Here is a 21,184-nt window from a genome sequence, read left to right as displayed (position 1 = left end):
AATACACACAGCCCAAACAAGTTGAAATAAGATAAATGAGGGTAAACCTTAAAGTAGGGTGACCAGACGTCCCGGTTTTCCCGGGACAGTCCTGGGAAATCACCCTCTGATCCGGGGTCCGGGAGTTTTTTCATTTTAGCAACCCCATCCGGGGTTTGCATGGTTGGGTCGCTATGGTAATTCAAATTGTAATTATTGTTCACAACACTTTCAGAATTTTGAAGTTGGAGGATTTGCTGAACCCCCAACTTTTCAGGTACAAGTCACAACATTTACTGACTGTGCCACAGAGACTGGCTTGGAAATCAGTGTACAGCAAGCCATGTAATATCAATTAGAGCAAACGCTTGTTTTGGATTAACAGGCCAAGATTCACAGACAAAACTGCACAAATGAGATCATATACAGTTTATAGAAAGGAGAAGTGCTGGAATTATGATTGGGTGGTGGTTGTGGGGACGTGTTGGGGGAGGGGCGGCAACTGGTGGGCTGTGATGCAGTAGTCCCTCTTAAGTTGTTGGTCGTCCCGAATTTTCGTTTTTGAAATCTGGTCACCCTACCTTAAACAATATCACAGCATTTCAAAACATTAATATATGGTACTGCATTCGAAATGCAGAATACATTGCACAGATCACATTTTTGGCGCTCTTCTTGGAAAACCAACATCGAAGTCGTGTTTATTACTTACCTTGGCGCCGCCAATTCTGTCCCCCCAGCTCTTGTAGTGTTATCAAAAAGGAGAATACACATTTGGCAGAAAAATTAGAAAACGTATTTTAGTGCGAATTTAGTTATAGGCCTGTGATCCAACTATATACATAGTAAATATCCATCTAGGTTATTCTGTAACTTAGCTGTAGCTTCAAATTCAGGGCTCAAAGTTCGGACGAAGCCTGTGTATCCAACTGGCATATATGCGACTAAACACAGTAAAGGATTGTAAAGAACGGAATTAAACTGGGTACAATAAAATGCTATGCCATACAGAAACTATTCAGAACCTTTCTTTAAAATCAAAAACTGTTAGAACAGGGGGAGATAACTACTACGACTCAACTATCCTTGCATACATTACTCTCTACATTCCTCAAATAAACACAACCACTGGTGTTCAAAGCTTACTAAATAAATGTAATAAAGTATGTATCAAACATGACCTCTTCTGGCAGAACTCATTGCGCTGATCAGTGCATAGCACTTAAGTGCGCCTTCTGCACGCTGGCCAATAGACCCCACATTAAGAACATAAAACGTTAACAGAGAGTTCACATGGTGCAACCCTTACAAAAAAAATGTATTTCAGACAATTTGCATAACACTAAAATAGCACTAAGAAGCTTTTTCAGGACATTTTGCTATACATAGCGTATGTGAAACTGTGCAGATATTTCCAGATGCAGTATAAATCACCCTAGGGGTGGGGGATTGAGGAGTTTTGGGGCGTGGCAGGTTAAATGGTATTCAATACCATGGATCAGTTAGGCCTCAGTTAGGCTGATGTGTGTGGTAATTGGATAATTAGTTGGTAGGAGAGTTTTGAACATAATGTGCCAAGTGAAGAAAGCGAGTATTGAACATAATGTGCAGAGTGAAGAAAGCGTGTCGCAGACAGACTGCAAGGAACTGGAGTCTGGCCCTCTGGCTTTACTTGGAATCGGTCTAGAAATCTCATTTGTCAATCTTAACAACAACAAAAAAACGTATATTCATTAGATTTGTCAGAGAACATGGGCTTAAATGCCAATTTACAAACATCCTGTAGATCACTTATGCCAACACTTTTCTCAATCCTGGGCTGGCTGCTACTACTACTACTATATTAGAAGTAGCAGGGGAAGCTCGTGTTGTAGAGCTTTCCTATGAAACCTTTCTGCAAGTGTATAGACTGGAAGAGAGTAAGCTTGCTTTAATCTGTAGTGCATTGAAATGTCCCGTGGCATTTGAGGAATTGTAGAATGCAACACAATAGGGTTAAATGTCTAGATAATAGTGTGCTCCGTGTTAAGGAGTAGCCTTGCCCCTGCTTGGTGCGAGAATTAGACAAATCTAATGAATATACGATTTTTTGAGAAGCTAATATCACTTACTCATGGAGCATATAATCTAGAGATCGTGCGCCTGTTATATGGGGCAACACTTAACACTTATATACTGTATATTCGAGTTCAACATGCTGTCCTCGATGTGATTGGGTAATGTGCTAGCAATACCTTATTATTTGGGTGTGCAATACAGTGTGTAAAATAATATCAGAATGTCACCTTATTTTGCAGTCCGTCTGAAGATAGAAGCCATGCCCCTCAGAGCCCCACAGTGAACCGATACATGGAAAACGTTCTTGTTACAATGTGCCTTAAACTGTGAATGAATGCACAACAGCAATGCACCCCTCTTCTATTGCAGATATGCATTGCCAATCTGTCTTTGTGTACAAGGTTGCACTATTCTACTTGGCCAGTAACAAAACATCAGTCCCCTGTGGCCTTCCTAGTACATGGCTGAAAGCCTCCCAGAGGTACCTCTCTGGGCAAAAATGTATTTATCAAATTGCCCTAACTCCCTGTTCTGTATACAAAAGGTACAGTAAGTATTCCATGAATCCTTCATGTGTTCGGTACAGCATATTATGGGTGATCAGGACTTGAATTACATCAATTTAACATTGGCTTGTGCAGATCGCTCACTTTGAGAACTAGCCATTTGCAGTACTCCAGATAAGATTTTAAAGGAGGAGTGCTTAATTTTTTAAAGCTGGGAGTAGAGTGGAACTTTAGGGAGAAGAAAGAATACTGCATTTGAGCATGGAAACTACTCAATTAACAATATAGTGGTAATTTTACAACACATTTTAGTGTACTCTTTACGATGGATTGCGCAATTGCTGTAAATTAGTAGATGCATTTTCATCTTTACAGTCCACCAGGAAACATTCCCCTCGCTTCTCTGTAGAATCATTTAAGAAGGTCACTAGTTTGCAAAGATCGATTGACATCAACACCTGCAAACTGGTAATCCCCAATTTTATTTTCTATGGAGTTTAAGTCCGATTTTAGAAGTACAACTGGAGAGTTAACGCATCAGACATTCTTGGGGACAAAATTATGGACATTTGTGAAAAGTTTAATGCGAGTTAAAAGTTGGTCAGGCTGGGCATTATTGGTTGGTTCTAGGAAAATCGACATCCGTAATAGTTGGTTGGGTCTTGCTCAGTTTGTATTGGATAGCTGGTCTCATCCTCCCGATGCGCAACATGTATTCCTTGTTGGTCTTCCCAGTTTAAATCCAAATGTCCCCCACAAACAACAACGTTTCAGTAGCTGACACTTGGTTTACACTGTGTAGCTGGACTCAAGGTTTTAAAATACAAACATTTCTTGTCAAACGATCCTCAGGTTGATCTGGATGTTTGGCCCCCACTATGCAAGTCGGCAGACCTTTTCTAACAGGGATTCTTGATATGATATATGATATGGCATTTGTAACGCGCCTATACACAAGTGTTTCAAGGCGCGACGAGGCAGGGAGGGGGGAACAAGGGGAAGACGGACAACGATCCTACTAGGCCAGGTATCATTCAGACTGCGCAAGTGCAAGGGTAGGGGAAGGGAAAAGTGCAAGGGGAAGGGGAGGGGGAGGGGAGTGCAGTACAAGTAAGTAGAATAAAAATAAATAAATAAATAGGGCCAGCTGGTGGCAAGTGCAAGGTAAGTGCAGACAAGTGCTGGGAAGGGGGGGCTGTAGGGATACAGAGACAGTCCCACAGTGCAGGGGATGCCAGGGAGGCAGTGCAAGTGGAGAGTGGCTGGGCCCAGGACCGAGGTCGGTGAGAGTGGCCCAGCTGCAGATTCAGTGCAATTTCAGTGTAGAATTTAGCAGGGGAGAGGGACAGAGAAAGCAGAAGCAAAGAGGAAGGTTTTGAGGTGTTTCCGGAACCGGAGATGGTTCTCCTCAAATTTTAGGGAGGCAGGAAGGCTGTTCCAGAGGGAGGCCCCTGCCGCGGAGAGAGATCTACCCCCAGCTCGTTGCTTTGAGAAGCGGATGACCCTGAGGGAGTTGGAGACGGATAAGCGAAGGGCTCGGGAAGGAAGATATTTAGGAAGAGAGAGTTGAAGGTATTTTGGCCCCAGGCCCCAGAAGGCCTTGTGGATAATGCAGAAGGTTTTGAACTTAATCCTCGCAGCCACTGGGAGCCAGTGTAGAGATTTCAGTCCTGGAGAGATACGGCCCCTGGGCTTGAGGCCAAGGACAAGACTCGCAGTTCTGTTCTGGATGAGTTGCAGAGAGCGGAGAGTGGAGGCAGGCAGATTAAGATAGAGGCTGTTACAGTAGTCCAGCTTCGAGAGAAGCAGGGCTCGGGAGACAGTGAGCTTCTGGGGGAAGGAGAGGAAGGGAAGAATACCTCTGAGGAGGTGCAGCTGGTAGTGTGACTTCTTAGAGACGTCAGATATGTGAGGAGAGAAGGAGAGTGTAGAGTCGAAGATGACCCCGAGGTTTTTAGCTTTGCAGATAGGAGCAGGAAGAGGGCCAAGTCTGCTCTATGCATGCCTTGGTACTCAGCACCATAAAACAGAGGTTTCTTATGAAGGTTGTGCTTTAGCTCACTTTGGGAACTTTGACTCAGTTTCCCAGCATGCAGAGGGTTTGCTGCGTGTGGTTTCAGTACTCCAAACAATGCTATCTTGCTTGGACTATTTCCGTACGGTTCTTCAGGCCCTACTTTCTCCCCAAACAAGTAGCTTGACTACTTGGAACTCCTAGTGTCTCCTCACCTCCCTCGCCCTATGTGTGTCAATTCACTTTCCGTCTCCTGGTCTGTTTGTGACATGTACCCTCTACTCATCTCCCTTTCCCCTCAAGCCAGAGCACTTTGCCTCCAAACGCTGGTTCTAGTAGTAATCCCCATCTCCTGCTTCACTTTAGCTTGCTGGCAGTGCCATCGCGTGGACAGGGGGCAACCATTCAGGTTTTAGGAATGGATCCGTGTCTAGCTTTGGAAGCGCAGGCGATATGAGATCTGCTAACCGGTCATCCTTCAGGTCTACCCCAGGAAAGGAGGCAACACCACAGCTGGTCTCAGTTTCCCCATACACACTTGTCTCAGCAGATCTCGAACACAGTACAGTTATCCTCCAGCAGGTAAATGGTGTCCAACAGGCAGGTGGGCGCACGTTCTTGTCTTCCAGGTGGAGTTTTTCCAAGTCGCTCCAGTACCAAGGCAGGGAACACATGACCGGCAATTCAGTAAAACGACTACGCTCTCAGAAGGATGCAATTGGTGACTTGTCACAGGGGTTATCTGGAGTACGGGCCATTTGTAAACATCCAAAGTAACAGATTATCACAGAAGGCAATATATAAGAACTGGTATTGGCACTGGGATTTACTCAAGAGTTAAAACAAAGACTTTTAAAGTATAGTCCCGATTACAATCAAAAAGCACAAGCCTCAGGTGACCATGCAGCATATGAACCACAGAAAATAAATATTAGTTCTGAAAAAGGGGCTTCCTTGTCAACTGGTCGAAGTTGCATCTGCGGCCATCCCAAGACCTGCAGTTCATCGGAACATGGTTCTGAACAGTGCAAGGAAGGTCAGGTTGCCTCTACCTCGAATACTTGGGACCTAGTTCTAGAGATCATCACCCAAGTTCTTCTCAAAATGGGTATTTTTCAGCAGAGACTCTAGTCAATCGGTAAGGAAGGCATGGTATCAAAGACAGTGAAGACAGACACGTGATTACGGTTGAAGGGAGTTTATTGAACTTCAATGGGTTGTATGAATGCCCATCTAACTCTAAATCTAAGGATGGGCGCAAGCTACAACCATCAAAGTAAAAATAACAGTTCTAGTGGAGTCTTGTCAAAATAAAAGGGGCTCACAGCGGCCTTCAGGCTTTCGCCCAGGTGCTCAGGGGGAGTCAGTCTTTCTTCAGTGAGAACACTGCCACAGTGGCCTGCATCAGACAGGGGAGCTCCCGCACCCTGGGATCTCTGGCACTGCAGTTGGGTGCCTGGGTGGAAGCTCACCTCTTCGCCCTGTCCTACTGTCACAACAGGGGTCAGGACAACGCTGTGGCAGACAAACTCAGCAGGGTGTTCCATCAGCAGACTGGGAGCTACGGGAGGTAGTATTTCAGAATTGCAGAAAGTATGCAAGCTTTTGGGATCCCCGGTACTGGACCCATTTGCCTCTCTCCTGAATGCAAAGGTCCTCAGTTTCTTCTCCCAGGGGTTTTGGGGGATAGGCTATGTCCACGCCTTGGCTGAGGGGGCTCATGTAAGAGTTCCCACCCCTCCCCCTCATCCAGAGGGTCTTGCTCAAGATCCAGGACTCTCTGCTGGTGGTTATGCTGGTGGTTTCTCTCTGGACCCGCAGGTGCTGCTTCCCCGCCCCACCTGCTGGATCTGGCTGACACTCCCATCTCTCCACTGGCCTGGTCTCAGGGCGGTGCCCATGGGGTGGCGGGAATCAAGGAACATGGTGTGGGAGGGCCTGGAAAGGGTTCCCCTGAGGTCCGAGGGGCTATCGGAGGAGGTGGCCTCCAAATCCCTACACCTTGAGGGCCTATGAATGGCAGTGGAAGAACTTCATGCCATGGTGTCTGGAGAAAGGGTCTACCTCTCCCTTGGGTTCTGGGGCTCTGGTCCTGCAGTTTCTCTAGGACAGCTTTAACAGGGGGGTCTCAGTCGCCATTCTTCAGGCTCAGAGGACTGTCATCTGGTCTTTTGGGGGTCCTAAGGAAGGGTTTTGCAAGCTGCTGGATTTGGTGGGGTAGTTCCTTAAGAGTTTTGTGTTGGCTAGGCTCGTTTCTGCCTCTTGTTTGGCCCTCTGGGAGTTATCCCTCCGCCCACCCCAAGGTGGTATTCAAGCTTCACATCTCTCAAAAGATCGCCCTTCCTCCTTTATTTCCCACCTCTCCTCCCCAGCGGAGGAACGCTGAGTTTCCCTGGGTATCAGGAGGACTCTCCTTGTGTATCTGGAGAGGAGCAGGGTCGTTTGTTCCTCCCAGAGCCTGGGGGCCAGTCTCCTGGTAAGAAGGCATATCTGCCCATGACCAGTAGTTGGCTGGGGGATGTCATCTCCCTGGTCTACTCGTTGGTAGGGTCCCCCTCCCTGCTGGCTGAGGGACGCCATCTCCTTGGCATAGTTGTTGGTAGGGTCCCCCTCCATGCTGGTGTGCAGGGCAGGTCCACACAGGGCATGGCTTTCTCCTGGGAATAGGCGTGTGGTGTTGTTGTCCAGCACATTAGCACGGCTGCCACATTCGCTGACCCAAACACGTTTCTTAGGGGGTTTCGCCTTAACTTCCATCACCAGGAGGCTGGGGCTTTTGGGGCTGGGGTGTTGAGTGTTCACTTCTGTGATCTTCTGGATGAGGGTGCAATATTGGGATGTATGCTTCAATAAATATAGTGTTGGTCGGTATCCATCTCTCTACCTGGTCTGTGGTTTTGTTCTAGGCCCATTCTCTCAGTGCTTGACATGCCTAACTAATTAGTACTGGGGCGAGGAAGAGGGACATGGAGGTAATGCCCTGATTACTTACCAGTATTTTTCATTACTCCTAGTCCTACTCTTCCTCATCCCAGTATGGCTTTCCCGCCCTGCTGTTGAATGGGCCTTCAGGGCAGGTAGTAATAACTGACGTGTTCGGGGGAGGCGGACAGTTATGCCCGGGGACGGTGGGCGTGGCCAAATAAGAATGGAACGAGAAAAGGGGTTCTTGGTGGGCCACACAAATTAGTACTGGCACAAGGAATAGTAGGACTATGCATAATGCAGGAGCACAGCAAGCACAGGGGCAAAATAATAGGACACAATATGTTCAATGGATAGGCAGGCACAGGCCCCGGAACAGAGACTAGGATGCAAATGTTGACTGAAAAATGGCAGAGCTTCTGACAATGTATATTCAATAGTACTTAGATAAAAATATTTTAAATAAATGAACATGATGCCTACTTGTGTGGGGAGGAGTTGGGAAGTTGCGTGGAGGACACGATATCGGCGCCTTCCAACAGGTCGTGTGTGCCTGTGTCTTTAGAGGCTTCATTTCAAACATTTCGATCTACAACAGGCTTTGCAGCCAATGGACTCAGTGCTAGGTTGTCTTAACCTTTCTTTGCACCTTTTGCCTTCACTTTCTGGTCCTTTTTGGAAACGTGTCGATTTTGTCAAGTAATAAAGGAAATAAAATGTAGATAAAAGAACTTGCTACAGAAAGCTCCAAACGAGCTTAGCAGCTTCTAAATGTAACACGTGGTTCTGTCTCCTTCATGGGTCTGTGTACAAATCTGCAACAATTGGTGCATATGAACAATCACAAACCACGATTTAAAAAATGCTTGCCTTTTTAGTTTTGGCTCTTAGGTGGCACTAAAGCTCCACCTATAAGCCAAAACGATTGCATTAGAATACAGCTGTGGAGAAATGGCATACGAGGAGGAACACAAAGCTTGGAGCTGGCTTTTGGTTATTTACCCACCGTAAGTGGGTCGAGAGCACAGCCCAGGGGCAACGTGTTTGTCTTGGAAGCAATACATAGCAACGCAGGTTCAAATCCCGGCTTAGAAAGTGGTCTCTGGTATCAAGCGTGTTATAAAAGAACAATTATATAATTAAATTGACTGCCCTTGACCATGCTAATCCCCATCGCCACTCCCAGCCCCTTCCTGCGTTTCCAAACCCTAAACGCATCCTCCAAGGATCTCTAGCTTTATCCGGCCTCAGCATCAGAAGTGCCCGTTGATGTTTTTCAAAGCACTCCTGAGAGTGAAGGACTTCATTGGAACTGTAAACACGCTACCCATATAATAAAAGGTGTCCTAACCTGGTCTGCCTTCTGTGACTCGATTTATAACACGCTTGCGTGTCCTTCACTGAAGTCATGTTAAAAGCAAGCTTTGGCAAAGCAAACAGTTTTGGTTTGTGAACAGTATTAGGCATTTTCCAGGCACTGCTATTAGCTTCCCAGGTAATTGCATCATTTTGCAGCTGCAACCATCGATGGCACGTTAATACCACTACAGCAGTGCCTGGCAAATCTGCAACAAATGCCTTTCCCGTGCATACACAAAAGCCAAAACTGTTGACATTGTCAATGCTTGCTTCTATATTGATTCCAAACAGTTTTGCAGCATGTATGGTATAAATAAAAGGTGGTATCTAACCGGATGGTACACCTTTTCTGGTCTTTAAAAGGATAAAAAAGGCAGTGTTTGCTTTTTTTGGTTACACTCATAATGCTAGTTTCACAAGATGTCTCGAAGTCGTTTATCAGGTAGTAGTTAGTGCGTTAGGGAGAATTTTCATTTCTGTGCTAACTGCCTTCAACCTTAGATACCCCAGGTCTTTTGCTGGATTTAGGACTTTTTAATTTTAACTCCTAGGGAGTGGGGCTTTTTTATCATTCCCTCATGTGTTTTCCCTTGATTTGGATCTTATGTTTTCACTGTTTTTGGAGTCTGACAAACTCCATAGGCATCCGCTTTTTGTATAGTGACACACAGCACCCTCAGTGCCATGTCACTGGGAAATCCTTTGGATTTCTCTTAAGGTTTAAATACCTTTTTCTTGGGTGAACTACTGTACCCAAGAATAGTAAGATGAAATTGATCTTACTTATCTCTTTCTTTGTAGGTCCAGCTATCTTATGTGTACTACTGGGGGGTTACCTAGTAGCCCCTAATCCTACTTTCTCATGTAACATTTTTTGTTACCCTCACTACTTTAAATGGCTGGTGGCAGTGGCTTAATTTTTACTACCAATGCGCTTATCTAGTGCAGGCTTAACCCTGTCAAAATGCCCACCCCCTGTCTTCTTTTTTCACCATTTTCTGTTGGGGAGTTCTTTCCTAGCGTTTACTCTGTGCATTGAGACAGGTTTGAACCCTGTGTGTGTTCAGCCCTGAAGCACGCCCCTGGCTCCATTGTGTCTGGAAGGACAGAATGTGAAGAAGGGTGCCGAAACGCCCCTGTCCGTTGTCTCTAGGAGTTCCTGAACGAAACCAGTCCCGATTGGCTGGCTGGCCACCCTGCTGTGTGACTGACAGCCTACACTGTGCATGAATGGGAAAGCTTGCTTAAAGGGTAAGGGGTTTGGGACTGGAGACCAAGTCGACCAATGGAAGAAACATCCAAAGCAGAAATCGTGAAGAGAAGCCTGCTGCAACCTCCTGGACCTTGAGGTACCGGTGAAGCTCTGCTGCCGTGCTGACCTCCTTTTTTGTATCGACAGAGAAGCCCCGGAGGGGACGACTTCTTCCCTTGGGTTAGTGGGACCAACTAACCCCGAGACAAACTCCACTTTGGCGCAATCTCCGTTGCTGCAGAAGCCCAATGCCCGGGGTCAAGTATCCATAACCGAGCGCAACGTCTGCCACGGAAAACAAATCCGACCAAAAGCACCAGGAGCCTCCTAAGGCTAATCCAGAAGCAGGAAATCCTGATCCAGAGTCCCCTCAACAGAGTCCAGGGCCAAGGGAGCAAGTAAAGTCCAACCGGAGAAAGTCAATCTGCATCAGTGCTGTTTGAGAAGCGCTGATACAGCGAAGTGCTGGTTAATTGAAAGATAGTGAGCTAAAGACTCTGGGTAAGTCTCTTGTAACCAGGACGAATGTCTGGCAGAGGGACTCCCAGGACCCCCCCCTTGTTAATTTGCATATTTAAGTAACTTTGGGTCTCACCCTAAGTTACTAGGGGAATCCAGACGTGGGCCCCTTGCTCACTATTCTTAGAGAGGCACAGATCCACCCTACTGATGAGGTCCAACCGGACCGAAACACGTGTCTGGGGTTTCTGTTGGTACTCTTGTTTAGAGGAGAATTACCTAGCATTTCGGTGCTGGACTGCCCCAGGGCAGGACAAAGACTGATATGTTTGGGATATTTCTTTTCTTCCCTGTGAGAGATAGTGAGCTAAAGACTCTGGGTAAGTCTCTTGTAACCAGGACTAATGTCTGGCAGAGGGACTCCCAGGACCCCCCTTGTTAATTTGGTTAATTGAACAGAGCCCCTAGCTGCCGATGACCTACCAGAGTACTGCCGCAGGAGCCCTCCAGAAGTCCTCCCTCTTGTCCCCACAACTGAGGATCAGGAACCAGGGTCTGCTTGGCTGTAGCAAGACAGAATCCAGTTGGACCCTTTTCTTCTAAACAGAGGTACTGTTTGGGCTTGGCGGTACTTACCTTCTTGCCTTAAGGCGTGCTTTCTCACTTGAGAATTGCACTTGCTTAACTTTCCGAGTTGATTTCTGAACCATCTGACTTTGTGAAAGACTTTTATGCAAGAAATGCATCAGAACTATAGACTTTGTCCAAACTAACTTTGGCTGTCCTGGCTCCCTAAAGGTACCTTTCTGAATCCATTGACTTTGGCATTGCTTGTCCCTCATAGGTTGTAATTTGTTTAACACTTACAGCTGGGAAAGGTCTACCTAGACTTCATAGGAGGATTCCAACTATCTTTACTTTTTAAACAAAGTATGTTCTAACCTCTGCAACTCAGTCTAAAAAGTATATTGGTGTTATATATAAATGCTATACTATCCTGGTTATTGCAGTCACTTCAGGGTGTAGGAGGAATGTATTAGCAGATCCAAAGAGTACCCACCAACTTGATTATGAAAAGTGATAACAAAGTTTGCTTGAACCGTTATAAACAATTGCCTTTTTAAAGAAAGCTTAACTAAAACGTATGCGTCAAATAATTATTTATAACTGAAGCCATGAGTGTAAATGTTATTTGGTTACTTGTATTGACCGATTTTAACTGTACAGCTCTACAAGCTCACATTGACCCCCTGAGATAGGCCTGGGCTGCTACCAACTTTTGTGGTGCAGACCAATACCAAAAGGTGGGTTACCGAATACCAAGCAGATAAGTCTTGTGTAGTCTCACACTGTGTGACTGCACCAATTCTTACCCAACATGGTGCGCTTTACAAATACGGTAAATCAATCAAGGCAGGTTGGACACTCAAACCTTTTCGGTACAAGGTGTAATCCACAAAAGGCTCGCCAATGTTCATTTTTTGTACTTGCCCAACATTTTATTGGTCCTCAACAGCAGCAGGCGACCGGTTTGTTTTAAAAGGAATGAAAGAACCAGTTTGCTGGTAGGTCTTCCATTATCTGCTAGCTCCAATACCGAGAACAGCAATCTTTAGGTGATGACAAAGATACAAAGGAGGGCTCAGTTGGACTACGCTCAGCCGAGGTATGCGTTCAATGTGTTGACAAAGGCACAACCGCGTGAAGGGATAGGCTATTAAATGAGAGCCAGTCTCGGGTGGAAGCTATGTCAAGAGAACAAATTCAAGGCACAGAGGGATGTGACCCAATGACGTGAAATTCTATTGACTATTATGACGATTTCCATCTGCCGAGTAAAAACTCCTAAATTTCGTGAGTTCTACAGAATGGATTCTTAGGTCTGCCAAAAAGTCTCGCTTTCACGTTATGCTCTGTATGCATGCAGGAAACCCAAGCTAATAAGCAACGGAATGCTGTACATTAATACGAGTGGAAGAGGTCCGCCTTGTCAGACTATAGCCCTCATTTGTCAGTAAAGTGTTAATTGAACAGCAGGGTCTTCACATTTTTAAAGAAACACAAGTCTGATATTAGCAGGAATGCCGTTCCGCAGCACGGGAACATAGCAGGAGAAAGCTTGTTTGCTGGTCTACTTGCACTTTTTGATTCCAGTATTGGCCTCTGGTGTTGCTTTCACCCCCTGAGATTGTGATGTTTTTAGGCAGGTATGTCTGTCTTGGACAGAGGTTTGCATGTAGGCGATGGGAGCTGTGTCTTGAAGGAGATGCGAGCTTGAAGGGGTAACCAAAATTGTTCTCCGAAAGTGCAAGAAAATGTGCCAGGACGACACTGCCCCCCATCCAGGTGGGAGAGCACCAGGGACTGGACAACAGATCTGAAGTCTGCGGCTGGGAGGCCAGATTTGATTTGGCGCAAGGGCGTGAGCTGGTACCATGCCTTTTGCGTCTACTTGGCGATGTGTGCTTGGAAAGAGAGGTCACAAATCCACAGTGAAGCTGAGGGACTTGCATTAATGGTGAGTTAGGGTGAGAAGCAGTCAAGATCCATGCAAGTCAGCCAGTTTTGACCTTGGATGCATTTGATGGCACTCCAGAGGACGATTAAATCTGGTTTGGAGGGGTTGAGCATCAGCATACCGATGGATCTTGATGTTGAATTTAGCTGAGAGTGCCCTCCATGTAGATTTGTAGATGACTGGGAATGGATGGAGCACTGAAGGGCTCCACAGGTCACTGGCCATAGTCAGGGTCGGACTGAGCCACTAAATTGTCTTGGGCACCAATTATTAAGTGTCCCACAGTTGTAAATGGCCATTCATTGCTTTTGTGTCACCATTTCAATAGTACCTAAGGGAGTATTTAATAAAATGTGATGCAAATTGTGCATTTTAAAGAGTATTTATTCAGCAACACTGTTCAAAACTATTAGCCGCACAGTGAAGTAACTCAAACTGGCCCACATTGGCCAACAAAGAGGCCCACTTTTACCAAAATAAATGACCCACCCAAGCATTTTGCGTTTTTGGTTCGGGCATGGGCCTATTGCCCTATAGGCTTGGCCATGGTTAAGATCTGCAGGTGCTCACTTGGATGAGATGGCATCGTTTGGTGAGGTAGGAGTCTAACCACTGAAGGAACTGTGGTATTGAATCCCATGTGGGAGGACAGGGCGCTGAGTATCTCTTTCTTGGTCAACTGTGTTGGATGTAACAGTAGAGCTATCAAACAAGCCAGGAGGCATAGCTATTCCGTGTGAAGTTGGCAGTCTAGGTGTTGCATCCCGGTCGAAAGCCAGACTATTATTCTTATAATAGGTTGCGTTTGACAATCTTTTCTTGCAGTTGGAGCGCAACAATCTTTTTAATAATCTTGCCAATGAAGGCTAGATGGGTGATAGTTTGCTAGAACATCAGGGTTGAGTGTTGACTACTTTCATATGAGTAGGATCTGGTCAGTTTTCAATGTATCAGGGCAGATGCCTTGCATGGGTGAGGCGTGGTTGGTGTGGAGGAGAGGACCAAGAGCCTTTCCTGTGACATTCTTCATAATGGATGATGGGACGATGTCCTCGTAGGAGGTGCGAGTGGCGCAAGGATGTTTTCGAGTTCTTCCAGTGCTAGGATCTTAAATTCTGACCTTCTTGGGATATGGTGTGGTGATATGGAAGGAGTGTCAATGGTGGGTACTGTGTTGTCAATGTCACGATGGATTGCATTGATTTTGTTACAAGAACACTCTGTGCTGAAAAAGCAGCAACATTGTTTTTAACCTGGTGGGCCTGCCAACCCCGGAGTAACTGGATCACTGGCATCTATATAGTAAACACACATTGTGCATATTTCAATGACAAGCCTGCAGTTGTTAGTTGACATAGCCACTTTGCAGAAATAAGTTACATGCTTTAGAGCAGAGCGCAAAAGTTGCACTCACCACTGGCTACGGATATTTGATTCTTGGCCAATAAGAAATGAGGTGTTGTGTATATGTATAGAATTGAGGTGGTGAGTAACATTTTATGGCTAGCTAGTAGCGTGCAGAATTTCTCCCCCCTGCATTAGAGAAAAGCGCACATGGACTATTGGATTGCAGGTTCCATATAATGTACTTTGATAACCTCGTTTCATAAGGAAGAAGGAAGGTTATTTATAATACATTTGTCAATTTCCAGCCCGGACCTTTTATTAGCACAAACGTTATTAGTCAGCGAAAGTACAACATTAATCAAGGTGAATGCAAGGCTCAAATTCGTGGCTAGGAATAATGGGGACTACTTTAAAAATTAAAACCCACGTCAAAACCCCTTTGGTCTTTTGTTTGATCTGCTATAGCTGGTACCATTACCAAAGCAGGCTAAACACTGGATGATATGCGTACCTAAATTTAAAGTAGCCGATCACCAAAGGATTTGTTGTGGTGGGAAAAGAAATTAAGTTATGCCAATCTTATGTTTACCATTTAAAAGTAGTAAAACATGTCCATCTGTAATAGGTGCCGAGCTAGTGTGTGGAAGATACACTGTGCAACAACTTCTCACGGAATTGGTAGCAGCTAGCGGGTATAGGCAGGAAAGCCTTTGTTTTCCCAAGTGGTCAATTTTCACACTCCATACACAAGAGAAACGAGAATTCCAAATGTTGGGCTCAACTCAAAACAGGCCACTGGATCAGGGACAGTAGGCATGGGTTTACTAAATCACAAGCAGGGCACTTTGATCTTGAGGACTGGAAATGGGTGTAGTTGAGGCAGTATAGAAATGTCAGGGAAGATCCCTTCAACCATTTTGCAACTCCCAGGATACTTAGCATCTTCTGCCCTGGTGACTCCAACAGGACCAATGCACTTTGGGAATTGCTGCAAAGGGAATACACTACACTATGTAGCAATGTCCCATTTGATACAAGTGAGAGGCTTTGATGCTACCAATCCCCTTCTAGAGTTAACACATAAATGGAATGGAAGAGCCCCATTTTATTGGTTAGTGCTAGCGTATTTCTGCAACGTAGGCTTCTGCACATAGGAGAGAACGCAGGAAAAACAAGGCAGGAAAAATACCCTTGCCTCAATATCCCTTGGGAACATAGGGACGTCTGCTGCAAGACCTTGAAACATGCCTGCTGCTGATGGACAGAGACGAGGATACCAAGGTTCCAAGAGGAAGACAGTGGACATGGGGGTGTCTTAGCCAAAATTTCACAGACTGAAGCTCTAGTCTCCCGCTGAATGTGGTGCTTTGGAGTATGACAGCCTATTCATCAAGCCCAGAAAAATTACATCTGGCAGTTGCTGTGACTAAGGAGAAACAAAAAGGGCTTTGAGCCAGTTTCGAGCTATAGAGCCAAACTTTGTTACATAAAGGCAATGTGCCACACTTTGCAATTGAATTACCTGATCGAGCCAGCTGAGCACATATGGTTCAAAGCCATCATCGCCATGAGCCCTGCCGAGCTGCCTCACCATCCAAGACACCATGACAGAACCTACAGCTTTGCACAATCGAGCCATAAGTCAAGGCCTTCAAGACTCCCTGAGTAAAAGACACTGCGGCAATGGACCCAACAAAGATGAACTATCGAGCAGCCCACTCAGACACATTCTGCCGTAATTAAGTATTGTTGAGCCTACTCTAAGCTATCAAACTCTAACCAGTGACAAGTGCCTATGCGACCAGATCAACACTACTGAGCCTTGAAACAAATTAAGCTAAGGAATGTATAGACTAGGTAGCATCCCCAGGCTTCTTAGGCTCCCTGGCATCTGGCCTTACCTTGGGGTCTAGTGACTGGTTAGGCTCCCATTGTCCATTTTGGCCAGCTTGTCTTTAATCATGTGCTTCTTTTTGATATCCCTCTTTTGGTACGCGTACCAGTTACCTGGCTGGCTTATTAATGTATATTCAGGCGTCATTACTATATGTTTTCGCTTGCAAAGGTGGGCTGCAGTTTAGCATACCGTTTCAAGAACAGAGTTATTTGCATATGGATTCACTTGAACATTCCTTTTATTTTACAACTGGTTGATGTGTATCCCGCCCAGTCCATGTTACGAAAGAAAGGTGAAGGAGGAATACTATTTACTTATATTTTTTATGATTTAAACATCTGAGTCACGCTCTGGTACAAGCTTGGGCATAGCACATACAAGCCTATGCTTCCCTTGTACTTCTGGCCAGAAAAAGACGTTGCAAAACAAAAGAGTTGATAGCTGGAAGGTTTCAAATACATCTGGCATTGCTCTGGGCAACCCTCCAGACCATTGTTCTTTGCCTGCCAAGCCATTACAAAAGTGGAAAGACCATACGCAAATCAGGTTTTGTCCCATCCCAAAAGGGTTAGTCTAGCCCAAACTGCTTAATCACATTTCTTCTGCACTAGACGACAAGCATCACCAGACATGTTTCAGCCTTCTTGGGCCTCTAGACCCAGCAGGGGAGGGGATTCATTTTAAACCTTTCAGCCATCACCGCTTGTTTTGTTTTAGTTTCAAGGCTGAAACATTCTCAGAAAAATAACTTACAGAAAACACACCATTCACTGGGGAAAGAGCAAAGTTGACACCAAAAATGGCCCATCTCCATAGAAACACTTGATGTTGCCATCTCCCCATTAAGCTTCGAGGACTAAATACCTAGAACAACTGAATGCCGAGAAAAAGGTATCACCAAACAAAAAAAGTATGCATAACCCCTCTCAGGAATTCTCGCCCTCTCTGCAGAAAGGTCAAATCATGGAGCTGGTTGAGGATCATCAGAGTTGTGTTACAAGCTCTTGTGTAAAACTCTCCCTTTGTTTCGCCCCTGTGGCTATGTTAACGGTATATAACTGTATCTGTTCATATAGCCCGCTCCCACCTGCAAGGCCAGGCACTTTGGGGTCATCTTCGACTCCACGCTTTCCTTTTCTCCACACATCTCAGACGTTTTTAAGAAATCAAACTACCAACTGCACAGAGGTATTCTCCCTTTCCTCTCCTTCAACCAAAAGCTCACAGTCTCTAGAGCTTTGGTTCTATCTAGGCTGGACTATTGCAACAGCCTCTTTCTAAATCTGCCTGCCACTACTCTGCCCTCTGCAACTCATCCAGAACAGGACTGCAAGACTTTCATTGGCCTCAAGCCCACGGATCGGATCTCTCCAGCCCTAAAATCTCTTCACTGGCTCCCAGTGGCTGCAAGTATTAAGTGTAAGACCCTCTGCATTGTCCACAAGGCCTTCTGGAACCTAGGTCTGCAACACCTGCAACTCTTCTACTCAAGCTCTTCGCTCCTCCACCTCCCTCAGGGTCAGTCGCAACAGCCTCCCTGCCTCTCAGAATCTTGAGAAGAACCATCTTCGGTTCCGGAAGCACTTGAAGACCTTCCTCTATGCTTCTGCTTTCTCTCTTCCGTGCTGATCTCCATCTGCCTCAGCAATGGGCTCCTGGTTACCCTCTGAACTTGGGCCCAGAACCATGCACACCCAGCTGCTTACCCACACTGCCTCCTTGCAACCCTTGCACTTGGGTCTGTATCTGCAACCCTAGAGTCCACTTACCTGCACTTATCAGACACCAGTTGTCAGCACTTAATTCCTGCACTTGCCACACTGTTTTGTTCACGTGTTCAGCACTTTCCACTCCTCCTTTGCCCCCTGCACTTTACCCCCTTCCCTCTCCCCTGGACTCACACGTTCTCAAGCTCACTCGGCCTAGTAAGATCATTGTTTTGTCCTCCCTTGTACCCCTCCCTTGCCTCGTCGCACCCTGGGTACGGGAGCGATATAAATAACATATCATAAATATGTGTTTGTTACTTCAATTCGTTTTTTATTTAAATTAGGATGAATACATACACGCTTAGCATTTAAGGTGGTACCGAAATATCCCTCTCCCATTGGCCACCAACGGAGGCAAGCTCCATATGGATTTTACAGATGACAGCCCGTCCAACTTGCACAACAGCTGTCTATCTTCGGGCCTCCTGCGTTGGCCTGTAAGTGAGTCTCTTGCACAATGCAGGTTGACAAACCGCTTTTTCAAGATGCAAGCGAACAAACCGCTTTTCTCACAGCACTAGCCGCACACATGTGGAATACCCTTTCCTCGCACATAACATGAAAACCTAACTATGCAACTGCTCTACCGAAAAAAAAATGAAATACAAGCTCAATCGTGGTTTCTAAAGTAATCTGGACAACCAGTACAATAATGTGAATTGTTTTTGAATAATATGTAATGAATTAAATGTGTTGTGATGTTATACATGTAAAATATGATGATAATGAATTCAAATTTGAAAAGTTAATATTTCAGCTAATCCAAATTAAAAAATACAACAATAATACTATGAACATTTGGTTTGGAGCTTACATGAATATTGGTCTATTGTAAATTAGGTACACAAAGGTTTTTTAAATGGGCCAATGGAACTCTCAAAGTGACCGGCGTTTGTTTATGTTTGTTGCGTTATATACGTCTAGAGGGAAATAGAAAGATCAAAAATGGGGTGAGTTGGCGTTTAAGGTTTTTTACATAGTCTTTACAAATTGACGCCACATAAAGGTATTGTCCTAAAAGGTTATATGGGTTTTGTACAAGTGTAGCGGTCCCGAGGTCCAACTCCTCGTGTCTGAGGCTTTCGGGTCACCTAAAGGTACTAGAAAAACTACACTCCTTCAGAACTGCCCCTAACACGTCCTCTGACAAACACGTCGCTCCCCAGGTGTCAGTCTGGTGACCACAGCACAACGGGTTTCCAGTACCTGGCTAGCAGCTCCAAGAAAACCACGTTACTGCAGCAGCCTGCGAATACCAGCACCACGGCCACCGCTGGCTTCATGTTTCCTTCGGTGTCACACACAAGAGCATCTACTGTAGTTTACCGGCCAGTGAAGCCAGACTCCCCGCTTGACAGCCACGTCCTTTGCTCGCTGCATCCTGGGGATCGTAGTTCAATCGCTAGCCGCCTCCTCGCCCGTGAAGGCAGCATCGGGTGCTAGAAACCACAAATCCCAGAAAAGTCCGCGGAAAAGGTTAGGTGATGCGGTAAAACACGCCCTTTTATGAATTGTAGTTCTGAAGAAAGAAAGTAAGACGTTGACAGGGCATAGGAAAATGTAGGTCTTAACGATAAACGAAAATGGTGCGGCCATTTTGTAAAGATACAATGAAAAGATAGACTGAACATAAAAGTAAAGGAAGGCAGGACATTCCAATAAAAATCGCAAAAATTAAGAGATTATCTATTCAGAATAGTAAATAATCGTTATTTAGAAGGTATATGTGGATTTTATGATTATATTTTAATAGAGATTCAATTTTCACCGCATCTTTCTATATAATATTGCGAGTTAATATCAATGGTTTTCGCTTCGATTTAACTAGGGAAGACTGGATTCACTCAATCTCACAAGTCCGAAATGGCCTTTCAGTTTGTGAAGACTAAGCTCTTTACTGTGCTTCCCGCGCGCTCCAGTCATAGCGTGAACTGCCGCTTTGCATTATGGGTTTATTAGTTGTCGGGGGTTTGCTCTGTCAGGCAGCAGAGTGGTTGAATAACTTCTTTAGAACTACAGATCCTCTCCATTGGTCTCCTCTAAAGCTCATTCATTACATCCTCATAAAATAAAGTGTTGTAGCAACCGACTTCAATAAAGCCCTGATTTAGAAGCTGTGGAAGGGGAGGTGTACATTTTCTTCACTACTTTGCCCTAGTTGCCAGGCCTCCCGTTGTGAGCTTTACAGGAATTTGTCAGAGGCGTGTTGAACCACCTGTATGTAGCCCACACCGCAAGGTGAGCATTAAACAGACCCCTACGGAATTGGGTGGTATTGATTTCCCTGTTATGTGGCAAGATATATTAAATATTACGGTGTACAAAACCGCATTTTCTGGATATCGTATCGGCACATATCTTATAAACTGACAGAATTACCCTGCTTATGTATTCTGATTTGATAATTATTTGATGTATTTATTGTACCGCCCAAACCCATGGGTGCCAGGGCGCTTGCACTGCATAAGTAAAAGAGACAGACGGTAGAAAATTCATAAAACAAAATATACTGGTGCGAGTTTAGTCATATTTGTTAAGCAGCCAGGTTTTGAGGGGTTTTCTGAATTTTAGGTATGAGTGTCATGTGCCTTGGGGCGTGCCGGGTCCTCGCTCGCACACACACATGCCTGCAGGCACACAGAGAGTGGACGCCGGAGACGTGTGTCTGCTCCGGTCGCCGGCGCGAACTGCCTTTATTATTCACTACGCATGCGCGAGCCTCGATGCGGCTTGCGCATGCGTATACAATTGAAATTGCTACGCAACATCCCTCCTTTTCCCCCAAAACAAAACAACCCTTTCAAAACATGGGGCCAACGGGTCCATCATAACGTTCACGATACCTGTGCCTTGATTAAGAGGTAGGGTCCATGATGAAGTCTTTGAACCTCAGCGGTGGCTTGCGCCCCGACCGGCTCGGGTACCTGCGTGCTCCGGCGTCGGGGTCCTCGGGTGCCGCCGGAGCCTCTGGCGGCCCATCGTCTTCCACCGGCACTCCCGTACTCGGGATGGGATCATCTCTCACGGCTGCTCCAGGGGTTTCAGGTTCTATGCGCTTGAAGAACGAAACATTTCTGGTCACAGTCCCTCTTGCATTGGGG

General features: G+C 45.6%; 1 protein-coding gene across 1 annotated transcript in view; it reads right to left on the bottom strand.

The window, feature by feature from the left end:
• Positions 1–19,478, bottom strand: part of SLC35B4 (solute carrier family 35 member B4) — a 195,071-nt gene extending 175,593 nt beyond the window's left edge. Inside the window, exon 1 of the mRNA XM_069629623.1 lies at positions 19,290–19,478. Coding sequence (XP_069485724.1) covers positions 19,290–19,366 — 77 coding nt within the window. The 5' untranslated portion in view covers positions 19,367–19,478. The remainder of the gene's footprint in view (positions 1–19,289) is intronic.
• Between the last annotated feature and the right edge of the window lie 1,706 nt (positions 19,479–21,184).

The sequence above is a fragment of the Ambystoma mexicanum genome, chromosome 12 (assembly GCF_040938575.1).
Source record: "Ambystoma mexicanum isolate Mex_15411 chromosome 12, UKY_AmexF1_1, whole genome shotgun sequence".
NCBI lineage: Eukaryota > Metazoa > Chordata > Amphibia > Caudata > Ambystomatidae > Ambystoma > Ambystoma mexicanum.
This window is presented reverse-complemented; position numbering and strand designations above follow the sequence as displayed.